The sequence below is a fragment of the Papaver somniferum genome, chromosome 11, assembly GCF_003573695.1.
Source record: "Papaver somniferum cultivar HN1 chromosome 11, ASM357369v1, whole genome shotgun sequence".
NCBI lineage: Eukaryota > Viridiplantae > Streptophyta > Magnoliopsida > Ranunculales > Papaveraceae > Papaver > Papaver somniferum.
The window spans coordinates 30,577,714-30,599,745 of NC_039368.1; the positions used below are offsets into that span (position 1 = coordinate 30,577,714).

The window sequence follows — 22,032 nt, forward strand, 5'->3', positions numbered from 1 at the left end:
TGACTGTCTCACACAAATCATGCAAGATGTTACCAGGTGATTTTCACATGATCATCTTTTGACTTTCGTCAAGAATATAAGATGAACTTGGTTAAAGCGAAAACTTACTAACACGTATTTCGAGAAATATGTAAGCGAGTTAAACTCAGCTCAAAATATCAAATGTGTATAATTGAAGTCTATATAGTTATACAACTTTTGTCTCAAATAGGAGATAGAGTAGATAGAATTTTGAGTGATAGATGAGTTCAAGTCTCCACATACGTTTTGTTGATGAAGTTCCACAAGCTCACCTTAGTAGTTCTTCGTCTCCAATCGATGAACAACGTGAAGTCCTAATGCTCAACTACACTTTTTATCCTAATCCGAGACTTAGATATAAGTAGACTAGAAATCAAGACTTATAGTTTTAGCAACTAAACTTGACAACAAGCTTGAGATAGCAATGCTTGCGAGTTCGACCGAGCAGTACTCTAACAACAACTACCAGCTCAAAAGTAAATACATGAAAGGAAATAAAAAATAGACCTTGCTCCATATACAAGAATATATATCCATCAGTTGAGAGTATTCAGCTTCTAAGTTTGTGTCCCATTCTTTACTGTAACATTCTCGCCGCCTATATAATAAAAACAACAATTAATTTAAGTCATATGCATTTCTCAGAGTCTCCAGATAATGAATTAGTGCAATTTATAGAACTAACAATCAGTTAAATTACTAACTTTATTTACCAACTTTGCTTAGTTGTATTTCAGTTTTTTATGAGATCACAACTTCATTCATATTCAATACATGAATTGCAATAGAATCAGACCTTCTTCGTTTGGAAGATAACCATCCATAGGAAGTAGCTAGCTTTTAACCTTCAGTTCAGAGCCAAGCAAACACTCAGACCTATCCAAGTCGCTTAACCCGTGCTATTGTTGTTAACATTTGCTCTTTGCTTATTGCAGTAACTAGATGGAATAAAACTAAACACACACTAAAAGAACAATTAAATCTTTAGCTTAATCATCAAAACAAAAAAACTGATTATGGAAAAGAGGAGGTTAGGGTTTTTGATATTTTTTTTCCTAAAAATATTTTTTGATTTTTTTTATTCTTTCGTATAATTTTGTTAATCTTGTGAATAAACAGAGTGTTATCTAAGTTTTAACCCCTCCCAGAATCCCGCTAAATGTCCTTATCAAGTTAAATATTGAAGTTCTTTTCTAAACGAAATATTGAAGCTCTTTTCTAAGCGAACGGTGACGCTCACCATTCAACGTGGGGCTCATATGAGTTAGGATTCTTGGCAACCGAACTTTTTCCAAGGGAGTGGTGGCTCAGTTGGCTAGCGCGTACGTACTAGGCAGACTGAATTCAGAAAGGGTATTCGTTTTTCCAAAACGAATAATCAACCGATTTACTGAACAAGGTCGATTCTTTTGGCACATCACCTTTTGAGTTGCCGTTAGGTTAAAAACCCTCACTAGTTTGAATTTCCCACTTCCAAGTGAAAATAAAGATTTTTCTATTTTTCTTTTCTCCGCTGGATGAAGAAATTACTTTCTTTCTCCTCAAATTTCACTTCTAACTCAGCCTAACTCTCGATTTCGAAACCCTAACTTTGTTGAAATGGTTCAAATTATTCCTACACAAACCTTATCTTCACCAACATTTATAATGAACAAAATTTCTGCTACTATCAGTACAAAAATTCCAATATTTTCTTCTAAATCGAGGCTTTTTTCTGATTCTTCCGTCGATCTTAATGGTACTGGAAACTGTAGAAATAGGGTATTGAGAGTTAGCTCTAAGGTTAAGGATAAAGTTTCCAGTGCCGAGCTTAAAGAAAAATGGTTAACTTCTTTGTCTACTCCTTTACATGACGAGTCTGAGAGTAATGATAAGAGATTAGTAGAGTGGGTGATTGGGGTTGATCCTGATGTTTCTGGAGCTTTGGCATTATTAAGAAGTGATGATTTTGGTTGCTCCGTTCAGGTAATGAATTTGATTTACTTAACCAGTTTTATTAGTTTGAGTGAGACACTTGCAAAAGGAACAAAACAACAGTTTTTTCTAGTTCCAGGCTTAATATGCAGATGTTGTAAACTTTTTTTTTTTTTTTCCTGTAGGTTGATTAGAAAATGTTGGTATTTGTTGAATGTTTTGGTTTAATTGCATTTCTATGTATTGGTGTGTTTTTTTTTTTTTGTAATGTGGTAAAATTGTGTTCTTCAGTGAGGTGAATTGAAGCAATTTGTTGATTTTTTTTTACGAACTCATTGTTGATTTCCCCGTGAATGTAATTTAAGAAGGTCTCTCATTACTCTTCGTTTGGGACTCTTTTTTCTCATTTTGCAAGGCTTCGAAGAAGTATATTTATCTCTCTAGTCGGAAGTTGTATTTCTGGGCTCCATTTGTATCCAGAAAATTTTGCATGGTGCTAATGAGATAGCATGATAAGATTTTTGCTCATTTTGCAAGGCTTCGAAGCAGTATTTTTATCTCTCTAATCGGAAGTTGTATTCCTCTTGGGCTCCATTTGTATCCAGAAAATTTTGCATGGTGCTAATGAGATAGCATGATAAATGTAGTTTGCATCGAGCCTTAAGATTAAAGGCAAAAAGGATATCCAAATTTCCACCACCCTTTCTGCCCCTCGACTAGTCCGAGATGCAATTCATAATCAAAGTTTTGTGTAGCATCCTACATAAGTAAAGCAGTTTTCCTAGTTTGTATCATCTAAATTTTTTGCCGAATACCAAGATATGTGTCTGTATAAATTAAGAAACATTTTGATGCTTAATAATTGTATGTTTGGTTTTAGGTTTTTGATAGTCCTCATGTGCGATTGTTGGTTGGCAAAACCATGCGAAGACGTTTGGATACAAGATCTATCGTTCAGTTGCTGCGTAGCTTTGATGCTCCACCAGGTATAATTGAATTTTACTTTCTTATTGAGCTTTTTAGATTCTGTTATTTAGAACCTTGGGTCGTATGTAGATTAGCGGTAAGGCTATGTTCGGAAGTAAAAAGGTCATTCTTAAATACTCCCTCCATTTTTGGAAAAGAGATACTATCACTTTTCAATTTGGCCTATTTTTATGCTAAAATAAAAAAGTGATAGCATCTCTTTTCCAGAATCGGAGGGAGTAACTCTCAAGAATCTTTTGTTCACTGTTTAAGAGTATTCCACTATATATGAAGGATTATTCAATAAGGACTGAACTCGGACGGTATCTTTATTATTATTATTATTATTATTATTATTATTATAAAAGATGCCACTAAGGCTATATTGACGAAAAAAAAGTTAATTACAAAGATTTGGCAGGGAGTCGAGCAACAAGTTGTGCTCCCACACCTTTTTGAATAATAATACCTAATCTATGGAAGAGAGAACTACCCAAGTTATTATTAACATCATGACTTGCCATACAGTTTTTCAAACGATTTACAAGGACGATAATGTCATCACCTAACTCACCTAAGGTTGAGAAGGCTAGAGCCCCAAATTCATATCCATGAGTCAGACATAGACTGGCGTATTTGTTACGTTTGCGAGTAATAGCTGCTGATATTGCATGCCCTGGAGTGAAGGACCGATTCCCACCTTTAGAAAATGGTGAAACACCTGTCACATCGAAACATGTATCTTTGCCATTCTCCCAATTGAAGACCATAATATCTGCTGGTTTAAGGGGTGTGTTCGTGTTGGAGGTAAGTCCTAACGAAGCTTCCTTCCTGGCTGCCACTCCGGCTTTATAACATAATTCCACAAAGAGGTCTCGTACCATATCATGTCTGTATTTCAGGCCCACTTCGCTTGCACAATGGATTGCGTGATCACCAAAACGATCCATTTCGCGTTTACAGCATGAGCATGTACTATTCTCCTCAAAAAGGGGGATACCCAGTCGGTATTGAAGCACTGATCTGAACTGACGTGGCCCGATGGACTGGTTAAGACCTTGAATTGGAATAGCTTTTAAATAATCCTGTGCGTGTGGTTTTTTGTTACACTGCCATAAGATTGAGTCCCTCGTAGATAACGTGTAAGAAGTGCGTATATTCCTAGTGACTACTTCAAAATAACGACTCGCCAGTTTATGCATAGGCTGTGGGGTGAAATCGTTAATGTTAAAAGTAGCAGGGCATAAGTCACAGGTACTTACGTAATCATCTAATGCTTCTTGGAAGTTTGGACTCGGGTCTGCCGTACACTGAAGGATGGAGCTTTGGAGTTGTCTTGTTTGGAGGCATGATGCAATATAGCAATACTTGGTGGTATCAGCCATGGTGTATATTCCCAAACCTCCATCAGCAAATGGTAGAGTAGCGATCCTCTGCTGTAATGGACCGAAACCTGGTCCATCTCCTGTTATTAGATGCTGCAGGAAACGGATAAGGTGCTGATCGAACTGAAGTCGTGAACGCTGTAGTACACTTGGTCTGGTTGTTCGCATCGTGAAATAAAGCTTTGAGACACCAGCACAGTTGCGTAAGAGTAAGAGCTCGCTTTGTGGATCTTTAAGCCTTTTAATGCAGTCCATTAGATGTGTAGTCTTATCAATCCTGGCTGAGATGATATCACTGCAGTATTGGTTGTTTGTACTTACAGGTCCACCTAATAGTTTTACTCCATCACCAGGTCTTCCAACAGCAGATGGGAACACACCATCTTCACAACATCTCGGGTCTGGTGTAGGCCAAAAAATTTCAGTCTTCCTAATGTTTAGGCATAATCCTCTTGCTGGACCATCTTGTTGTAAGATCTGCAGGCCTTTTGCAACTTCCAATGTGTCTCCGATTAGAGTGCCATCGTCTAGATACCACGCATGAAGATCCAGCTTGCAAGTGGAAGATATTTTGGTTACAAGAGGCTGGAGCACCAGGGAGAAAAGCAATGGACCTAGGGGATCTCCCTGTTGAACGCCTTGTGCAGAAAACAAGATGGATTCGTTGTAGTACAGTTTTGCTGGCTGTGCATAACAAAACTCGACCCATTTCGAGATGCTTGGACAGCTGATACGCACCTCGTTGAGCATGGCAGTTCTGTCGACAATGTTGAATGCATTAGTGAAGTCGATCAGTAACATTGTTGTGGTGTTTTGATCTCCTTTAAGCTCTAACAATCTGTTGACAGAATGTACGATGCCTTCACCTCCGCAGGGGATTCCTACCCCAAACTGGTGATTGCCTAGATAACCTGTCATGTCTTTGAGTACAGATGTTGCTGCTAGTTTCGAGCATAATCTTCGCCAGATCGTTCCAACAGCGATTGGCCGTAGACCACCACCAGGTTTGAGCAGACGTGTCAGTGGTGCGCTGGCGATGTATTCTCCCAGAGTGGACGGGCATTTGCCAGCAAGCCAGAGATTGATGACACCGGTAATGGACACAAGGAGTTCATCAGCCACTGCTGCTGCCGCTCCACTGGTTGCATCTAGTAAATGCTGAGCTCGAAGTCCGTCTCGACCACATGAGGTGCCTTTTGGGAAACTTCTCAGAGCTTTAATCACTTCCTGTACATTTACAGACACAGCATCTGCATTAGGATTGTCAGTTGGGATGATAGGGGCCCTTGCTTGTGGGTGTTTAAGCTGTAGTTCGTGGAGAGTATCTGTATTGGATTCAGCAACCCCACTAGAAGATAGAATACGCATTGCAGCAGTGTAATGTCCTTGGCTCAGTTTCTTCATGCATGCTTCTGTGTTGGTTTTAGGCTTTTTCTTCTTTGCAGGCTTGCGTCTCTGCTGCAGCGTTTCTTGTTCTTTGATCTTATCTAGTAGGCGCTGAATAATAGAGATACACCCACCTGGTTGGCTCCATTCTGTCAGGGATTGATTGATAGCAGCAATTTGGAGTTTCTTACGTGTTCCGGACCTTTCTTCAGTTGCATTGGTTGGCATGTACAGATTAAGTGTACAGATTGGAAGTAATAATAGTTGTAACCATGCCGATAGGTCGTGGTATTTGTTAAGAACTCTGTCTAATGCTGTCTTGAGAACCCTAGAAAAATGCAGTCTGCATGGTGGTGGAATGCATGCTGTTGTAGTTATCCGCTTCTGGTAGACTAAGTTTAAAAGTTCTAGAGATAATCCATGTGTTTCGTCTGTTACAGGGGTTGTAGAAGAGGATGCTCCAATCTCTTCAGTTCCAGGGGATGCAGCCACAGGTTTAACAATCCCGTATATTAGAATATCATTGTTGGGTCTGGTAAGGATGTTTCCATTATGTGGACGGCATGGTCTTTTCCAAGATTGTATCTTCATGCATTCTCCACACAACCACATCTGTAACTGAACCAAAAGTCGTTCCCATGCAATATAAACAGGTTCATGGGTTCTGATACGTTCTTTGCAAAGAAGAATATTGCTTGAGGAGTGCCAGTGTAGATCACGAATGTGTCTTAGGATTGATGTCTTGGCATAACCTCTGCCATTAACACCATCTTGGCATTCTTCGAAATTCTTGTAAGGGCAGTGAACCAGCATGTCATCAATGTGTTCTTCGTAAGAGAAGGAGTGATCACTAATGGGGACATTATCTTCAGTTTCATAATCCTGTGGGCTAGGGTTTCTTCGTGTTCTAGGCATTACAGAAACTCACGTAACTGCCGTAACTGCTAAAAAGATGGCGGTGGTGAGTGTGATGGCAGTGAAGGGTATCCTGAACAACTGATGCAACAACAGATGGCAGTTGACAGCTCTCTCTCACTGTTTTCTACTAAAGGTCAGTTGCATGTTCATTGGTTGAGAAACTAACTTCCCACACTCGTGCAAAGCTCAAATCTGGACTTCTTATCAAATTTTCTAAGCGAACTGTTTTCAACGTCCCATGCGCATAATATCAATGCATTAAATGAAAAATTGTTGAAGATGGATACTTGTTTTTGTTGTACTTTTTACTTCATCTTTGTCTTTTTTCTTCCTCGACCAAAGGCAGTATGAAATTGGCATAAAACTGCATCATGCTGTCCTTTCACATATTACTAACTGTCATAGTATTATGTCCTCTTTTTGTGCAACTAACTTATCTAATCGAAATACTTTTTTTACACAGGAACAACTGCCTATATTGAGCAATCAACCCCTTTTCCTACAGACGGGAAACAGGTTCAGTAGATAAAAACTTGGTTTCTTAATCATCTTGAATGGTCATGTGTGTGCACTTATAACAATCGTCATTCGACTTAATTGAATTTCTGAAGTGGGCTTCATGCTTGTGATTTTGGATATGCTTTATCTCATACCGATGGAGAAAGATATAAATGTTTTGAGGTATTCAGAAAGTACTTGTTCATGACACTTTTGGATATGCAATACAGGGATGGTGGAGTGGAGGATTTGGATATGGGATATGGACAGGGGTCTTAGTAGCCTCCGGATTTTCTGTTGTTCCGGTGTCTTCTCTCATGTGGAAGAATCACTTTGAACTTGCAGGAAGCCGTCTGAGTAAGGTGTGTCCGATCCTTATGTTACATGCACACGCAACAAATCTTGATTTTTGGAAAATGCTTAGGTTAATTATAATTAGTGTCATCTAGTTTGACAATTTTCAAGAATGTTTGTTTGGATTCTAGAAATACCATCCTAATCGCTGTTTAATTGGAACCAGACAGTGTCGCATGACACACAATTTATTCCGACGTTAGGGTGATAATTGGGTTTCTCATGTTATAGTGGAACTATGAATACATCATCTGAAAAGCTAAATTAGCTCCTGATCTGTATCATTTTTCTTAGTAGTTTTATCTTGAGGAAATGTTTCAGAAGTTAATTGGTACGTAGCCGGTATTTTATCTCTGCAATTCTGCCATTTAAAGAATTGCAGAGAGATGGTTGCCACTTTGAAATATTTGTGTTGTTCCATGGATCAATATGCGAAGGGTGTCACAGTTTATTCTCAATATGGGTCTTTCATATAGAATCTTTTTTGGGATTTGACCTCACCCCCTTGACCTGATGCCATCCACGGAAGTTTCTTTGTATTAGTATCTTAAAGTACCAAGTTGCGCTTGCTTGCAGGAATTTTGATTAAGCTGACCATTTAACGTGGGAACTTTTTGGTTTTAGCTGTAGTTTTTGTTAAGACTATCACTCTCTTATATTTTTCAATTTCAATTGTGCTCAGTCAAGCGCTTCCTCTGAAACCATCAGTTAACCAGGATGAATTTTGTATTTTATCAGGATGATAGCAGAAAGGCTGCGTCAACACTATTTCCATCTCTTAGTTCCCAATTGACGAGGAAGAAAGATCATGGTACATGTTTTCTTCTTATTAATCATAAAACATGAGTATCTTACAAGTTCGCTCTTTTTTCGGTTTGGCTTTAAGGGACGGTTTGGCTTAAAGGACAAAATATACGCGCTGCAGCAAGATATGAAACCTTGCTATTTTGTGCACACTGCAAATATCACTTCAAAACCTGTTATCAAACAGTGCATTCTGTGCTTTGTAGTTTTTCTCTCTGCCCATAGGAACATTGCAACTGTTTATGTGTCCTTTAAAATGGTTCTCGACACAGCAAGTCTGTACATTACTTAAAGTTGTGTCCCATACCCATCTGAACAAGTTGAATTTCTCTCACGCTCCATACAAACGTAAAGTTTGTACAGCAGGCTACCTAGAGGTCACGTGGTTGTTGAAACCTAGTGGGAAGAGGTTGGGTGGTATACCCCTCTGCTAATAATGTAACGATTGACTTGTCTTCCTTCATGCCACCTCCATCACTGGTAATTCTTTTGATTTTTTTCTTTCTCTTTGTTTAATATTTGTAGGTCGAGCTGAGGCTCTTCTCATTGCTGCATACGGTAAAGGCCTTGTACTGAAATCTGAAGAACTTTTAAAACCTGAAGCCCTTCTACCAAAATCCGAAGAATGTCTTTCAGAGTCGGATGCCATTCTAGTGAAAGCTGGATAAAATTACCTAAACATTGATCGACTCTAATGTTCAACCCACATTCAGCTTTTAGTTACCTGAGTGTGTCATTGGTATTGCTGAGGTATGATATGAGTTGCAATAGTAGTTGATATGTATCTTCATTATATAAATAGATGAAATTTGTATTCAAGTTTGCAAAAGTAATAATTTCGTTACATGCTGGAAACCATTGGTTAAAGCTGTTTGTTAATAGTAACCAATGGCAATGATCCGAATGCTTCCAAATGTGTACACACATCAGAAATTTATTTCCAAGATCTGTGTGATAGAAATTGCCGCTGACTTGGTCATTCGATAGAACCAACTACACCTGTATAGAAAGAAGATTACCACATTCTGCCGTTTCAGAAAGAAAGACATTATTAGATGGTGGTGATCTGGGGGGAGGATATAGGAAACTGGAAAGATGGTATGCGTCAAGGTTTTTATGCAATCCGGCATTCATCAAACTTCTGGAATAAAACATGGAGGGCGGTAGAGTTATAAAATTTTCTATATCTGTGGGCAAAGAGACGGAGATGATCTTTCAACTTGCATGTTCCAAAGATGCAAAAATAAGAACATACAGAATCCAATGAGTACAAATATAAAATTAATTCTAAGAAATTACCCTAAACCGATAAGAACATACAACTATAACCCAATTCTTATGTTTAAGTATACCATCTTTGGGAGCTTGAAAGGTGTAAATTGCTTAAAGTACTATCGCTAAGAGCCTAGAAGGTGTCGACACTCCGGCCAATTGAATTGAAAAGGCTGGTGTTACTGTCAGGACAATAAATTTAGATCAAAAACTTGCATGAAATAACAGTACAATCTAATAACAAAAATACTATCGAGATTCTCATGCCCTCGAACACTCGAATAGGAGAAGTCAGATGTGATTTGTATCCGCTAGCTCTTTTCTTTTGAGTGATTCACCAGGAAAGCATACTTCAAATCCTGTTTAAAATTGATCTGATGGACGTCTCCCTAGAATTCCAATCAAAGAATGACGAATGCCATGGAAATCTTAGGTCGTTCTATTTGAGAGTTATCTCATAGATAACTCCCTCATAATTTCGAACCACGGACCGGGTCCCAATTACTTCATTGACAAGCATTCCATGTTTGACGGCTTCCTCTATAACCATTGCATCCATCCTGCATCAGTTAAATATTTAGGATAACTATTATTTGGACAACCGTTTTCTTGTTTGATCTCAAAAAAATATCAGGAAAAAACACTCTTTTACTAGATATGCATGTTAAAATATCGAACTACGTTACTGTGGTCGAATACTGTAAAGTGGCAGGGAAAGTAAGCTAGCTTGAATCTGCTAGAGGTTCTAAGCCCAAGCAAAGTTCCTAAGAAAATATATTACAGAAATGAAGCTCCAAGGAACACCAAATCTTCAACTGCTAAAATAATATACTAGATTATACTTTGCATTACAGGCCAAACAAATTTATTATACTATGACTTACCTAACATCTTTGACCTTTGGGCTCACATACTAATCCTATTTGCTCTCATTCGCTCACTGTCTATCCGATTGATGCATAAGTTTAATGAACCAAAAACAAGAACAAGTTACTCTTCGTCTTCTCTGTTACAGCTGTCAGTTTTTTGTCGTCACCTAGTTCTTAATTTTCAAGGGAACATAAGGAAGTTTTATCTTTTCGGCTTTCTAATTCCTAACAGGGGAGCCTTGTTTTCTTGATCATTACCTCATATAGTATATGCAGTATAGTGTATTTTTGATTTTTGATTTTGTAAGTGCCTTATTTTTGTTTTTACTTCTTATTGAGTATCCCATGTTTTCTCAATCTAAAATTCCAAAAATGCTCAAATAAGATTTATCTAAGCCTTACCTGAAAGAATAAGATCTAAAGTTAAAGGCTCTGAGACCTGAGTGTTGTGCAGGTACTTACGTCTTAGCCCGAGATACATAGCCCAGGATGAATTTGCAGTTGTCTTTTCCTCGAAGTTGAAGTAGCTTTTCCACTGTGTTGAAAAGTGGGGGAATACTGGATTGCTGAAAGCGTGTATATTGTTAAGGAGGAGAGACAAGTAAACATTTAAAAAACTAAGGGAAGTCATCTGAATTTAAAGCTAAAGGCAAGGATATAAATGTCAGCTCCAAGAACCAAATCGAATCCTGTAGGATATTTTTGTAAGATTTGGCTGATTTGATCGGCATTTCCCCACTCTAGCTTCTCAGATGCCAATCCTAGAAAGAATATCAAACCAGGTTATTACTTTATCAAGATTTCCATGATTTTGCTCATGTTATTTTCTCTTACCAGCACAGCAGTCATGGCTTCCAGTGGATGTATTCAATTCTATATTTTTCTTCATGATCTGAAAGTAGACCCAAAATATTAAAGTCAGAAAAAGAAGAAACCATTAATGGACTTGCAACCAATTCCAATGGACTTTTTGTTTAGCTTGCCTTGACTACTTCGTCATTATGATCAGTTAAAAGAACCTCTCGACAAAATCTGCTGCACAATATACCAGTCACACCTAATGAGCACAGGAAGCACCTCATATATTAGTTCAAATTTAGATTATCCACAGTGTAAGCTCCCTATGAAGAAACAGTAGTAGGCTAGTAGCCTATAAATGTTATGAGGGTTGAAATGTGAGGTTCCAAATCACCATCAAACATATAAATACCAGGAAAAACTTATGGAAAAACTCCAGAGTTGTTTTTCTACTTACCAACACCAGAACCCAGTTCAATAACTGAACATCCTTGGACAACATGAGGGTTTTGTGAGAGGTAATTGTTCAACAGCACACAACCTGGCCAGACCATTTGACCAGTAAGATCATAATCAGCTGCAACAAATTTGTCAGTGAATTAGATGAAGAAAAATTAATGTGTTCATTTCGTCGAAACTGCACGTAGGATAAAGATATTTCTTTATTTTATTTTTTTTGGTTGATGCTGAGAGTGAAAACCCAAGAAAGACACATACAGGTCAAGAATTTATTGTAGCATCACCATTTTAGTTTTGTAATGTCTTTGAAGTTGAAAAGTCATAGTGATTACCTTATTAATACTGCTATCAAAATACTCAAATAAATATTTAATCATGGTAAATTTTGATGGCAGTTTGATTCAACGAGTAACAACCAACCTAACTAATACAAGCACATATACACTAAAAGACTGACGTAAATGAGGGTTGAATGCAAAATGTAAAGCAGGGAATTCTGAAGGAAAAAGAACAAACAATGGAAGTTGGAATTCATCAATTCCATATGCCACAAACCAAATTTATGTGTGAATATCTAACATAGACTCGAGCAAACACAAGTCGATTAAGCAGTAATCAGAAAGAACACATAGTTGGCATGTCATTTACTAAGGCAAGAAGAATTTTTACAATTATTCGCTAAACTTTCTGTTTACTGCACATAATAAATTCCTAAGATCATATTTTCTACAAACCCTAGGGTTTGGGTATTCTATAATTATAAGTTCTTGAATTTGAAACTTGCATATGATTTAAAAGGCAGAGTATGTTATGATCGGCAAAAACTACTCCCATCTTTTTTTATATTCAGAATCACCCTAGGTTTAATTCTCCATTAATTTCAAACAAGCCCAAAACATAACATATTGAGCACAATGGATTGATATATACAGTGGGAATGCGTTACCTGCTAAACTTTAAAATTATTCTTCAAATTGACAGTAAGACACTAAGACTTACTTGAAGCTGATTGAAGACACAGTAGCTGAAGTTCTAAAGACCCAAAGGTGAAAGTGGTAAGCTCGTAACTGTAAATCAAACAATAAACAATCATTATCAGACTGTACTGTTTAGATATAAACAGATGGAGACAGAATAGGTTTTTACTTGTCATTCATGAAGAAAGACGCATCCAAGCAAACAACATCGTCCTCTTCTTCTTTCTCCTTCTTCATAATTTGATTTGCTTCCGACTTCTCTCTCGAAGACATGTCCGCCAAGAGGGATTTACAGACGCTAATCGCTGTGAAGCAACAGTGGGCTATGCCGCTTTGTGCTACTATCTCAAATTCTCAATCTTTGGTAATGTTTACAAGTGACTTGGGCCAAGCAAGTCTTTATAGTGGAATCCAAGCTACTAAGTGTGGAAAAAATGTGGACTGTCAAGTCAAATAATTTTCCGAAATAGAAATTAAGAATTGTGATTTAGGGGGAAGGAATTACGTCGGGGGAAGAAATAGGTGACTCAACATGGTTACGAGATAAAAATAAGCTATCCCTTATAACCCAAAACATGGTTACGAGATAAAAATAAGCTATCCCTTATAACCCAAAACGTTAAATACTAACCCTCTTCATGAGATATATATCAAGCACCTTATTCTTCTAATTCTTCTCTGAAAGCGTCAAGTAAAAAAAATCTAGGTTAGTTTCATGAATACGAAAGAAGAAAACCATCATTACCTGGATGCAGTTGAAATACGGGCCAGCAATAGAAAAAACTACTTACAATTTCGATCACATTAACTGCATTTTAAATCCCTGATAATCAACAATTCTTTTGAATCCATCAACCTATAAGTAATTCTAAAGATGTTGGACAAGAATTGGGTGAAACGGTGGTGGTCTAGTGTTAACTGAAGAAAATGATATGCGAAGGGATTGCGAAACATTGGAGGCTTTAAGTAATGTCAAAGAAGATTGTAATGTTCACTCGCGATGTAAGATATGTTTCATGGAAGAAGAGACCAACAACCATATTGTACTTCACTGTTTATGAGGTATGGAGTTACTTTCTTAAATTTACAGGAGCTGAGTATGGGAATGCCTTCCACAACATGGGTTTGACTTGATGGTTGGACAAGACATTAGTCTAATGTCGTCCACAACTTCATCTGGAATGGTCTTCCACGGGCTCTTGATAGCTTGGAATAGAAGACTCTAGTCGAAATGAAGTTGATACAATAATTGTTGTTAAACCTCATGAGGACCCGTCTAAGATGTTTTGTGGGTTATATTTTGATGACCTTGTACATCGTTGGGAGGAACAATTTTACCTGAAAGTGCTTACGTTAGTATTGCTGGATTATATAGCATTTTTGGATGGGGCATGTAGTTCTGTTTGATTTTCTCTTTTAATTTCTATGTTTTCCACTGTAATTGTATGCCTCCTCGGCATCTAGCTTGTTATCCATATTAACCCCCTTAAAAAAATTAGTCCCAATTGATTTCTAATTTTAGGCGTTCCGTTGATGTTGGTGCTCGCATCATGAGGATTTACTGAATTTGTTTGTTTCTTTCCAGATTTTCAATCAGATTGATGGTTTTTCACGGGCAGTTTTGATGATATCCACGGATATATAGTATCTCCACATGGGGCTCAGTTAAGAAACATGTTCTTCGTGGACAAGAATACCAGTGTAATGGATGTGTCAGTGGTTAAATCCTATTAAGAATGTCGTTCTACAATTGCATAGTTCTTCCGCATCCGCGTAAGTTAATATCAATGTAGGGAAAATGAGAAAAAAAAATGAACCATGACTTGCTATTGACGATGAAAAAAATGAACCATGACATGCTACTGAATTTATAGGAGGAATTAATCGATGAAAAAAATTCTGAAATTGTTGATTAATTGACGATGAAATGAAGAAGTTAGAAAAGAACAAAAAAAGTGAGATTGAAGGGGTATACCAAATAATTTAGGTTTTTAGGTTTTCCGTTTTCTTTTTTCTTTTTAAAGGGCACCATTGATATTTCATGGAAAAAAGTACTCCCTTAATCAACACTCAGCCCCATATAACCGTTAGTATCCCCAAACTTGTGGAGGTATATCCCCCAAATGTGGGTTCATTATAATAATAAAGTATTAGTAAACAGAACGATAAAATATTGGTTGATAGACCAGTAAAACATTGATAGCTAGATCAATACAAAATATTTCTTCGCAGAGCAATTGAATATTGATAGTTGAATCAATATGGAAAATATTGCTTCGCAGAGCAATTAGATATTGATAGTTAAATCAATATGGAAGATGTTTCTCCGCAGAAAAATTTAAATATTGATAGTTAAATCGATTGATTTATGGATGAAAATAAATTGGTTGTAAGACCGATATTAAATAATTGATAGCTGGATCAATAAAAAATAATTGGTGTTTGAACTTAATTAAAATTATGCTCTGCATAACATTACGTTCAAAACCCGACGAGTGAACAAAAGTATAGTTGCAAGAGTACCGACCAATGGGTAGAGCGGGACTGACCATTGGTGATGGTGGGACCTGCCTTGCGGTATCCAAGTGCTTTACAAAGGATTTACCGATTGCAGAGGATTTGGTGTAAAATGGATTGATTGGTTTAAAGAGGACCAATTAATGATTAAGGAGGAACCAGTTATTAGTGGCCTAGGGGACCGATCAGGACCGACTATGGTGGTGCACGGACCACCATGGTGATTGCGAACCATTCCTGAGTGTTTTGCTATTTTAGTGTTCTTTCAATCATTATTTTGGTATTCTCATAAAAGTTTGATCTTGACTGAAACAATTAATTTTTCTTTGAAGAAAAACTTACCAAGTAGATTTTTTCTTTAAAGACGAATAACAATATTTATGGTGTAAAGACCTAATGCTAGCGGGACCATTTGATTTGTAAACCAGGCGGTCTATGGAGTAAGATTTGATAAGATATGGAGAATCAAGAATTTGCTTTAAAGAGAAAGTCTGATAAAGGAATGAATAATAAAATAATTAAAAAGTGAAAAAGGTGGGGATCGGCCACGGCATGATCGGTTGGCGGTGGTCCCGGTACCACATGTCACCTTTTTTATTATTATTTTATTTGTTTCTCTCTCTCATCCTTTTGATTTATATTTCATATCCTCTTTAATATTTATTCTGGGATTCTCTTTGAAGCATTATTGTTAAGTACACATAAGCATTTTCTCGATGCTTAATCGTTGGTGGCCCGTATGCTCGAAAGGCGAATATTCGTTACTAGTTCATTGGATTCAGCTGAGAAAAACAATGAATTGAAGCAATAAAATATTTTCTAGGAATTTAGTAGATGAATATAGTGCTATAATTTATTTATAAGTCGTCATATACTAGTAGGGAATCTATATGAGTATTATGTTTATTCGAGAACAAAGTACATGATGGCAGTAGCAGCGTACCCGTTTTAAATATTTATTTTGTATACTCCGGGAACACCTAGAGGGGAAAACTACTACCAGCACGAGTGACATCCTGAAGATATTTCTGCTCTACACTAGTGGTCATCCCATCAGGGAGCTGTCTAATCATTCTCGATTCTATACATAAGTAGCAACTGAGTTGCACATTATAAATGATGAAATATGTAAAATATTCAAAGCTCAGTTGAGAGATTCCAATATTTCCCTTACATATTTATGCTTTGAAGTGCTTACCTGGTCGTTCAGAGATCATTGTAACAAGAGTTTTATATCTAAAGTGTAAAATATGAATTTCCTATACGTTTCATACCGGGTCAGAGATATATGAAAGTATGATTTTACAATTTTAGTCTTCCTCAAAAATCCACCATCAAAAGGGAGATATTGTTCAATTCAACCAAGTGAAGTGATCATAATGTGAGTGATGAACAACATATTTAGTTCCCCAACTTTACACAAATTGAAGTCTGGTGGAATATACGTGTAGGGTTGAATTTTTTTGCTTACAAAGCTATGCACTCAGAACGGTAAAGGACCCAAATCATTTCGACGAGATCGAAAGACTATTTATGCAATGGGTACTTGACCATGTGTGTTTTCCCAATGCTAACACAATAACAAAAATTTTTTGGCTTTAAGCCTTGGAAAATTTGGACGAAGCGACACCAGATAATTCCGACTATGCATATCCATATCTTCCCGATGCTAGCACAATGGCAGAAATTGGTTGATCTCGGAGTATTGGAAGATTTGGACAAAGTTTCACCAAATTCAGAATGGGAGACTGCTATTTTTGTGGATCTATAAGTAGCCCTCGATGATTGTGGTATTAAGAAAATAAGATGTCGACTATGCATATCCCAGATAATGCATATCCCTATCTTCCCGATGCTAGCACAACGACAGAAATTGGTTGATCTCGGAGCATTGGAAGACTGGGACAAAGTTTCACCAAATTCAGAATGGGAGACTGCTATTTTGGTGGAACTATAGGTAGCCCTCGATGATTGTGGTATTAAGAAAATAAGATTTAATGGTTTTTGGGGTATCCGGAGGTAAACATCAAAACTCGTTTGCATTATTTTTTTGTTTAAAATGTACTGAATAATAGTTATTACTTTCAATATTTATGGTATAATTACTTTCGTGTTTGTGTACTTGATCTTTCGGACAACAACATATTTTTCCAGAAATAAATAAGTATAAAGCGAATAACTTGGAGCATGGTCTGGATGATGATGATCACAAATACGGCTTGAGTCATAGAATTCAACAACTTTATAAAATTAGCATAATCTTTCAACAATATATGGTTTAATGAGTTAAAGAGTGCAAAAATGTTTAGGCCTTGAGGATGTTAGACAAAAGCTTGTGTCGACATGTGTTATCTAGTCATATGGAAGAAAAAGGGGTTTGGTTCTTTATTGAAAGAATCCCGCTATATCTACAAAACGGAAAAGTGAAAGTCATCATCCCGCTTCCACAAGGTCAGATTCCTCATGTCGATTACTTATAGTTGTTGCAAAATAGTCAACCTTGGGAAATAACTGAAGAATTGGTCCAAGATATTGAATCAGATTGTGAATATCGGGTTTGGTTTAATTCAATTATGAAGCCTACCATAGCTATGGATCTAAAACACCATGCTGGGATGGATCAACCATCATTAGGTAGGATCCCACTTATTCCAAATTTCCTTTTTGCCTAACCTCCTCCAGAGTCGGCCTCTATCTTATGCACATATTCTCGTCAAAAGATTCATCATCGTCATCTACGCCACCAGCTCATTGGGATATGTAGAGCATAACTTCACATGGAGAGGATACTACAATTCCATTAGTTTTTAAAGGTTTTAGTCGGGTTGAATCATATATTTGGAGGGGGGGGGGGGGTACAATCTAATGATGTGGAATGGAAGACAGGGTGTAACAATTATCACCATCTAGTGCAACAATTTCATCTTCCCACTTGAATATGACGAATAAATGGAGGACTGGTGCCATGTTGTTTGGCTAAAGTCCATCTGTTTTCACTCAGGTTCATGTAAATCACACTCAATCTACCGATACTAAGGATTTAATCTCGAAGCATCTCAACAACAAACTCTGATTACCCTCATCGGTATTCCAACCATATGATAATGTCTATTGCTTGTCGCCACCTAGTACTTCTACTCATGCAGGTATCTCTGAGTTATTAAAAAACAGTTATTCAGAGGTTCATGGATGAAACCATTTTAACCAATTACAACAGGTTAGATATAATCTTGAATAGGTTACAAGTAATGGTCGAGATGGTGATAGTCGAATTGGTGATGGTCAAGTTGGTGATGGATATGAAGATGGGAAATATGAAGGAGATGAAGAAGATGAACATGAACGTGGTTATGTAGAGTTTGACAAACTATAAACAAAAGATATTTTTCATTGATTAAAAACTTAAATTACATTCGTTCATTCGAATATTGTGTTGTGATAGGTGTAGAATACACCCTATTTATTATCTATTGTTTATGCTTTCTTTGCTAGTTTTTCTTGTAAATTATGTATTTTACGTTCGTTTTGAGTTTTATAACTACTCTGGAGTCATGCGGAAGAAAAGAAAGAGAAATCATCCAACTTGAGCAAATGGGAAAAATTGTCATTTCACAGGAGAACACTATCTGGAGACCAGTCAAGGTTAAGGGGCGACTCTCTCTTGAAGAATGATTAAAGGCAGCCAGTTGTGGTTAAGGGGTTGTCATTCAGGGTATCCCTTATCATTTATCGGAGGGTGTAATATCCAGCCCTACCTTGATTTCTCCTATACCCTAAAATCGAGAGACTCATTCCTCTCATTCACAAATTTCACCTGAATTTAAGTCAAGAAAAGCAGCGCAACTGCTGCTGTTGAACTCAAGAGATTCAGATCGAGAACTCAGTGGAAGAATGTGTTGATTCGAATTATGAAATTGAGAAGTTGCTGTGAATAATGAGTTGATTAGAAGACGATTCAATGAACAAGAGAAAGGGGATCTGAGAGTTGCTATTGTTGGTTGGTCCAGGGAAGATTTTGAAAGATGGGTCTAAGGTAATTTGATCTGTAAAGGTTCAGTTCGAGGAGTTATGAAGAAATTGAAGATGTTCTCGATGTTCAAGAGATGCTGATGAAGGTTGGAATTGGGTTTGCTGTGGTCATGGAGTTTCAAGACAGCTGAGAAGAAGAGCTGGTGGTACTGTGAGGTGCAAAGACTTGAACACAGGGAGGAGAAATTGCAGACAAGGGTAGCTGGTGAGATGTTGTTAATGTTTGCCATGGGATTAAATGGGTGATGCTGGTATGAACTGCTGCAAATAAAGTGAAATAGATGTATGTTAGGTTTGTGAATGATTGTTACAGGTGAAGACCACAAATTGAGGCCTGAACTCGGCCGCGAATACACTGAGAAACAAACAGAACTCCGCCTGAGTAATTCTTCAGTGAGTCGACTCAGGACTCGCTAAACCTAACTCGGAATTCAAACAATTCAGCTGAGTTAGGTCGAATGACTGAGAAGCTGACTCAGTGTCTGAACACCCTCCTCTTTGACCCAGTTGACTAACAGAAGACCGTCTTGACTGTTAAATGCGACGGAATCTGACGGAATATTCCACCGACGACAACAGAACTCAGATGGCCATCGGTGACTTTGCCGGCCGAATTCCGGTGATCCCGATAACTTTTTAGGCGATAAAAATTACAGATTTTTATGTGGATTCTTCTCATGGGTGTGAATACTTAGATTTGGAAGTTGGATGAAAACTTGGAGGATTTGGAGATTTGGCTTTGAAATTGGAATTAGGCTCAAATTGGGAAAGTGGTATTATTATGGAATGAGAATTCTATTCCTTAGAGGATTGGAGAGCCATTGAAGCCTATAAATAAAGGAGTTCTCTACAACTTTTTACACAGAACTTTTTTGGAGAAAGTGCACAAGGATTGGAGGAAGGAGCAACCAACATCTTTTCATAAGTTCTTCTTTCTTCTTCTTTTATTATTATTATTATTATTATTATTATTATTATTGTGTGAACTCCAAACTATGAGTAACTGATTTTCTTATTGATTGAGGATGAATTCCTAGTTCTTGACATGATTTGAGTTTTTGTTTTAAAATCTACCTTGAAGTTTTTTTCACATGGTTATCGTTTGTTTTTACTAATAGGAATATTTATACATTCATGGTTGTTTGATAGATTATTTAGAGTGCACGTTGAATTGATGTGTTAACTCAACCTAAATCTAGTAGAAGTTAGGGAATACGTAATAGTTTCTTGACTCTTTACACAAGTAAAAAACACGAGACCTTGCAGAGGGATTCTGTGGAGCAATTGTGTATGAAAACAACGCTAGAAAGTGGACCAAGCGAACCGAGTTTAATTACTAGTACTAAACCTAAATTCATAAATCTTAATGCGTTCTAGGAATTACATCTTGTAAGCGAACCTCAAGGTGGTTCTTTTGAATAAAATCTGATAACTAAGCGGACCTGTTACTCAGTGATACAAGGGATTTTGGGGTTAGCTAAGCGAACCTGCTATCCTACGGTTGCTGATAATTTGTGACTAATAAAAGGTGGAAAAAACATAACTTGAATCATTGTTTTGCAACGAAGAAGGATTCCTTGATCTAACTTCTCTTATTGATTTCAACTTTATCTTTTTAATTGGTTTGTTTACTTTCCTTTGCTTTTAAAATCTAAAACCAAAACCCCCCTTTTGTGACATTATAAGACAACTAAAACCTCTTGCTCCTCATGGGAACGAACTTGACTACACTATATTACTTGTTAATTAAGTGGAAAAATATTAATTAATTTGTTGTGGTTATGACACGCATCAAATTTTGGCGTCGCTGCCGGGGAGCAGCGGACGATTTTAGTTGTTTTTATTTCTTTTTTGATTTATTCTTGTTTCGTTAGATTCTATATCGTTTCTAACTTGGTTTTTGAGAATCTTGTTTTCAGGTACTTGATCTCTGGCACCTAAACAGTGGGATTACCAATGTTATGGGATTACAACTCGCAAGGGAACAATACTACAAGTACCTTTGAACCAGCAAGAAGAACCTTCTACATCAACAATGGTAGGCGGTACAAATAATCAACCACCACCTCCACCTGCGGAGAAGAAGTTGGGAGAGTTAATTTCTCCGAATTTGGATTCACAACCATGGAGTATCACAATAACTGACCCAGTGGATATGAAGTCGAGTCTTATTCACCACTTACCGAAGTTCAAGGGACTTCCTGGCGAAGATCCAAATCGTCATCTTCAATCATTTCAACACAAGATGACAAGTCTTGGGCAAGGTGACGAAGATAGGGATACATCTATGTTACAAGCCTTTCCATTCTCCTTACAAGACTTAGTAGAAGAATGGTTATATTATTTACCTCCAGGGAGCATTACAACATGGACCGAGATGAAAAAGCTATTCCTAGAGAAGTACTTTCCAGCTTCCAAGGCGGCTATGGTTCGTAAAGATATTAGTGGAAGCCTACAAATTTCAGGGGAATCACTCCATGAGTATTGGAAGAGGTACAAGAAGTTTTTAGCAAGCTGCCTACACCACAGTATATCACAAACACTCGTCATTCAGTATTTTTATGAAGGATTACTTCCGGAACAACGAAACTTGATTGATGCAGCTGGGTGGTTCACTTACTGAGAAGATGCTTTCCCAAGCAACTAGTTTGATTGAGAGTATGGCTGCAAATGCACAACAATTTTATGCCAGACATGATTCAAATATCCGAAGGGTTAGTGAAATGGAGGAATCTTCACAATCGTCTCAAAGGTTAAACAACATAGAGAGGGTAGTGCAACGAATGGCCACGGTAATTATTCCGGATGATGAGACCGAACAAGTAAATGCTTTGTTTCCAAACCAAAGGCCAAGGTACGATCCAT

General features: G+C 37.3%; 2 protein-coding genes across 3 annotated transcripts; one reads left to right on the forward strand and one right to left on the reverse strand.

Moving 5' to 3' along the window:
* The first annotated feature begins 1,469 nt into the window (after positions 1 to 1,469).
* LOC113320807 (Holliday junction resolvase MOC1, chloroplastic-like) lies at positions 1,470 to 9,121 on the forward strand. Its single transcript, XM_026568698.1, has 6 exons — positions 1,470 to 1,986; positions 2,816 to 2,921; positions 7,054 to 7,106; positions 7,319 to 7,450; positions 8,181 to 8,253; positions 8,772 to 9,121. The coding sequence occupies exons 1-6, from the start codon at positions 1,621 to 1,623 to the stop codon at positions 8,912 to 8,914; spliced, it is 873 nt and encodes a 290-aa protein (XP_026424483.1). The 5' UTR covers positions 1,470 to 1,620; the 3' UTR covers positions 8,915 to 9,121.
* Positions 9,122 to 9,502: 381 nt separating this feature from the next.
* Positions 9,503 to 13,097, reverse strand: LOC113323054 (protein N-lysine methyltransferase METTL21A-like). 2 transcript variants are annotated; one of them, XM_026571300.1, is made up of 8 exons: positions 12,791 to 13,097; positions 12,644 to 12,711; positions 11,643 to 11,726; positions 11,371 to 11,444; positions 11,222 to 11,279; positions 11,047 to 11,148; positions 10,850 to 10,961; positions 9,503 to 10,078 (listed from the first exon to the last, which is right to left on the reverse strand). In XM_026571300.1, exons 1-8 carry the CDS (start codon positions 12,892 to 12,894, stop codon positions 9,958 to 9,960), a joined length of 723 nt encoding a protein of 240 aa, XP_026427085.1. In that variant the 5' UTR covers positions 12,895 to 13,097; the 3' UTR covers positions 9,503 to 9,957. The 2 variants fall into 2 exon arrangements, with proteins under 2 accessions (XP_026427085.1, XP_026427084.1); XM_026571299.1 differs by having other exon boundaries at positions 11,643 to 11,762; positions 12,791 to 13,095.
* Between the last annotated feature and the right edge of the window lie 8,935 nt (positions 13,098 to 22,032).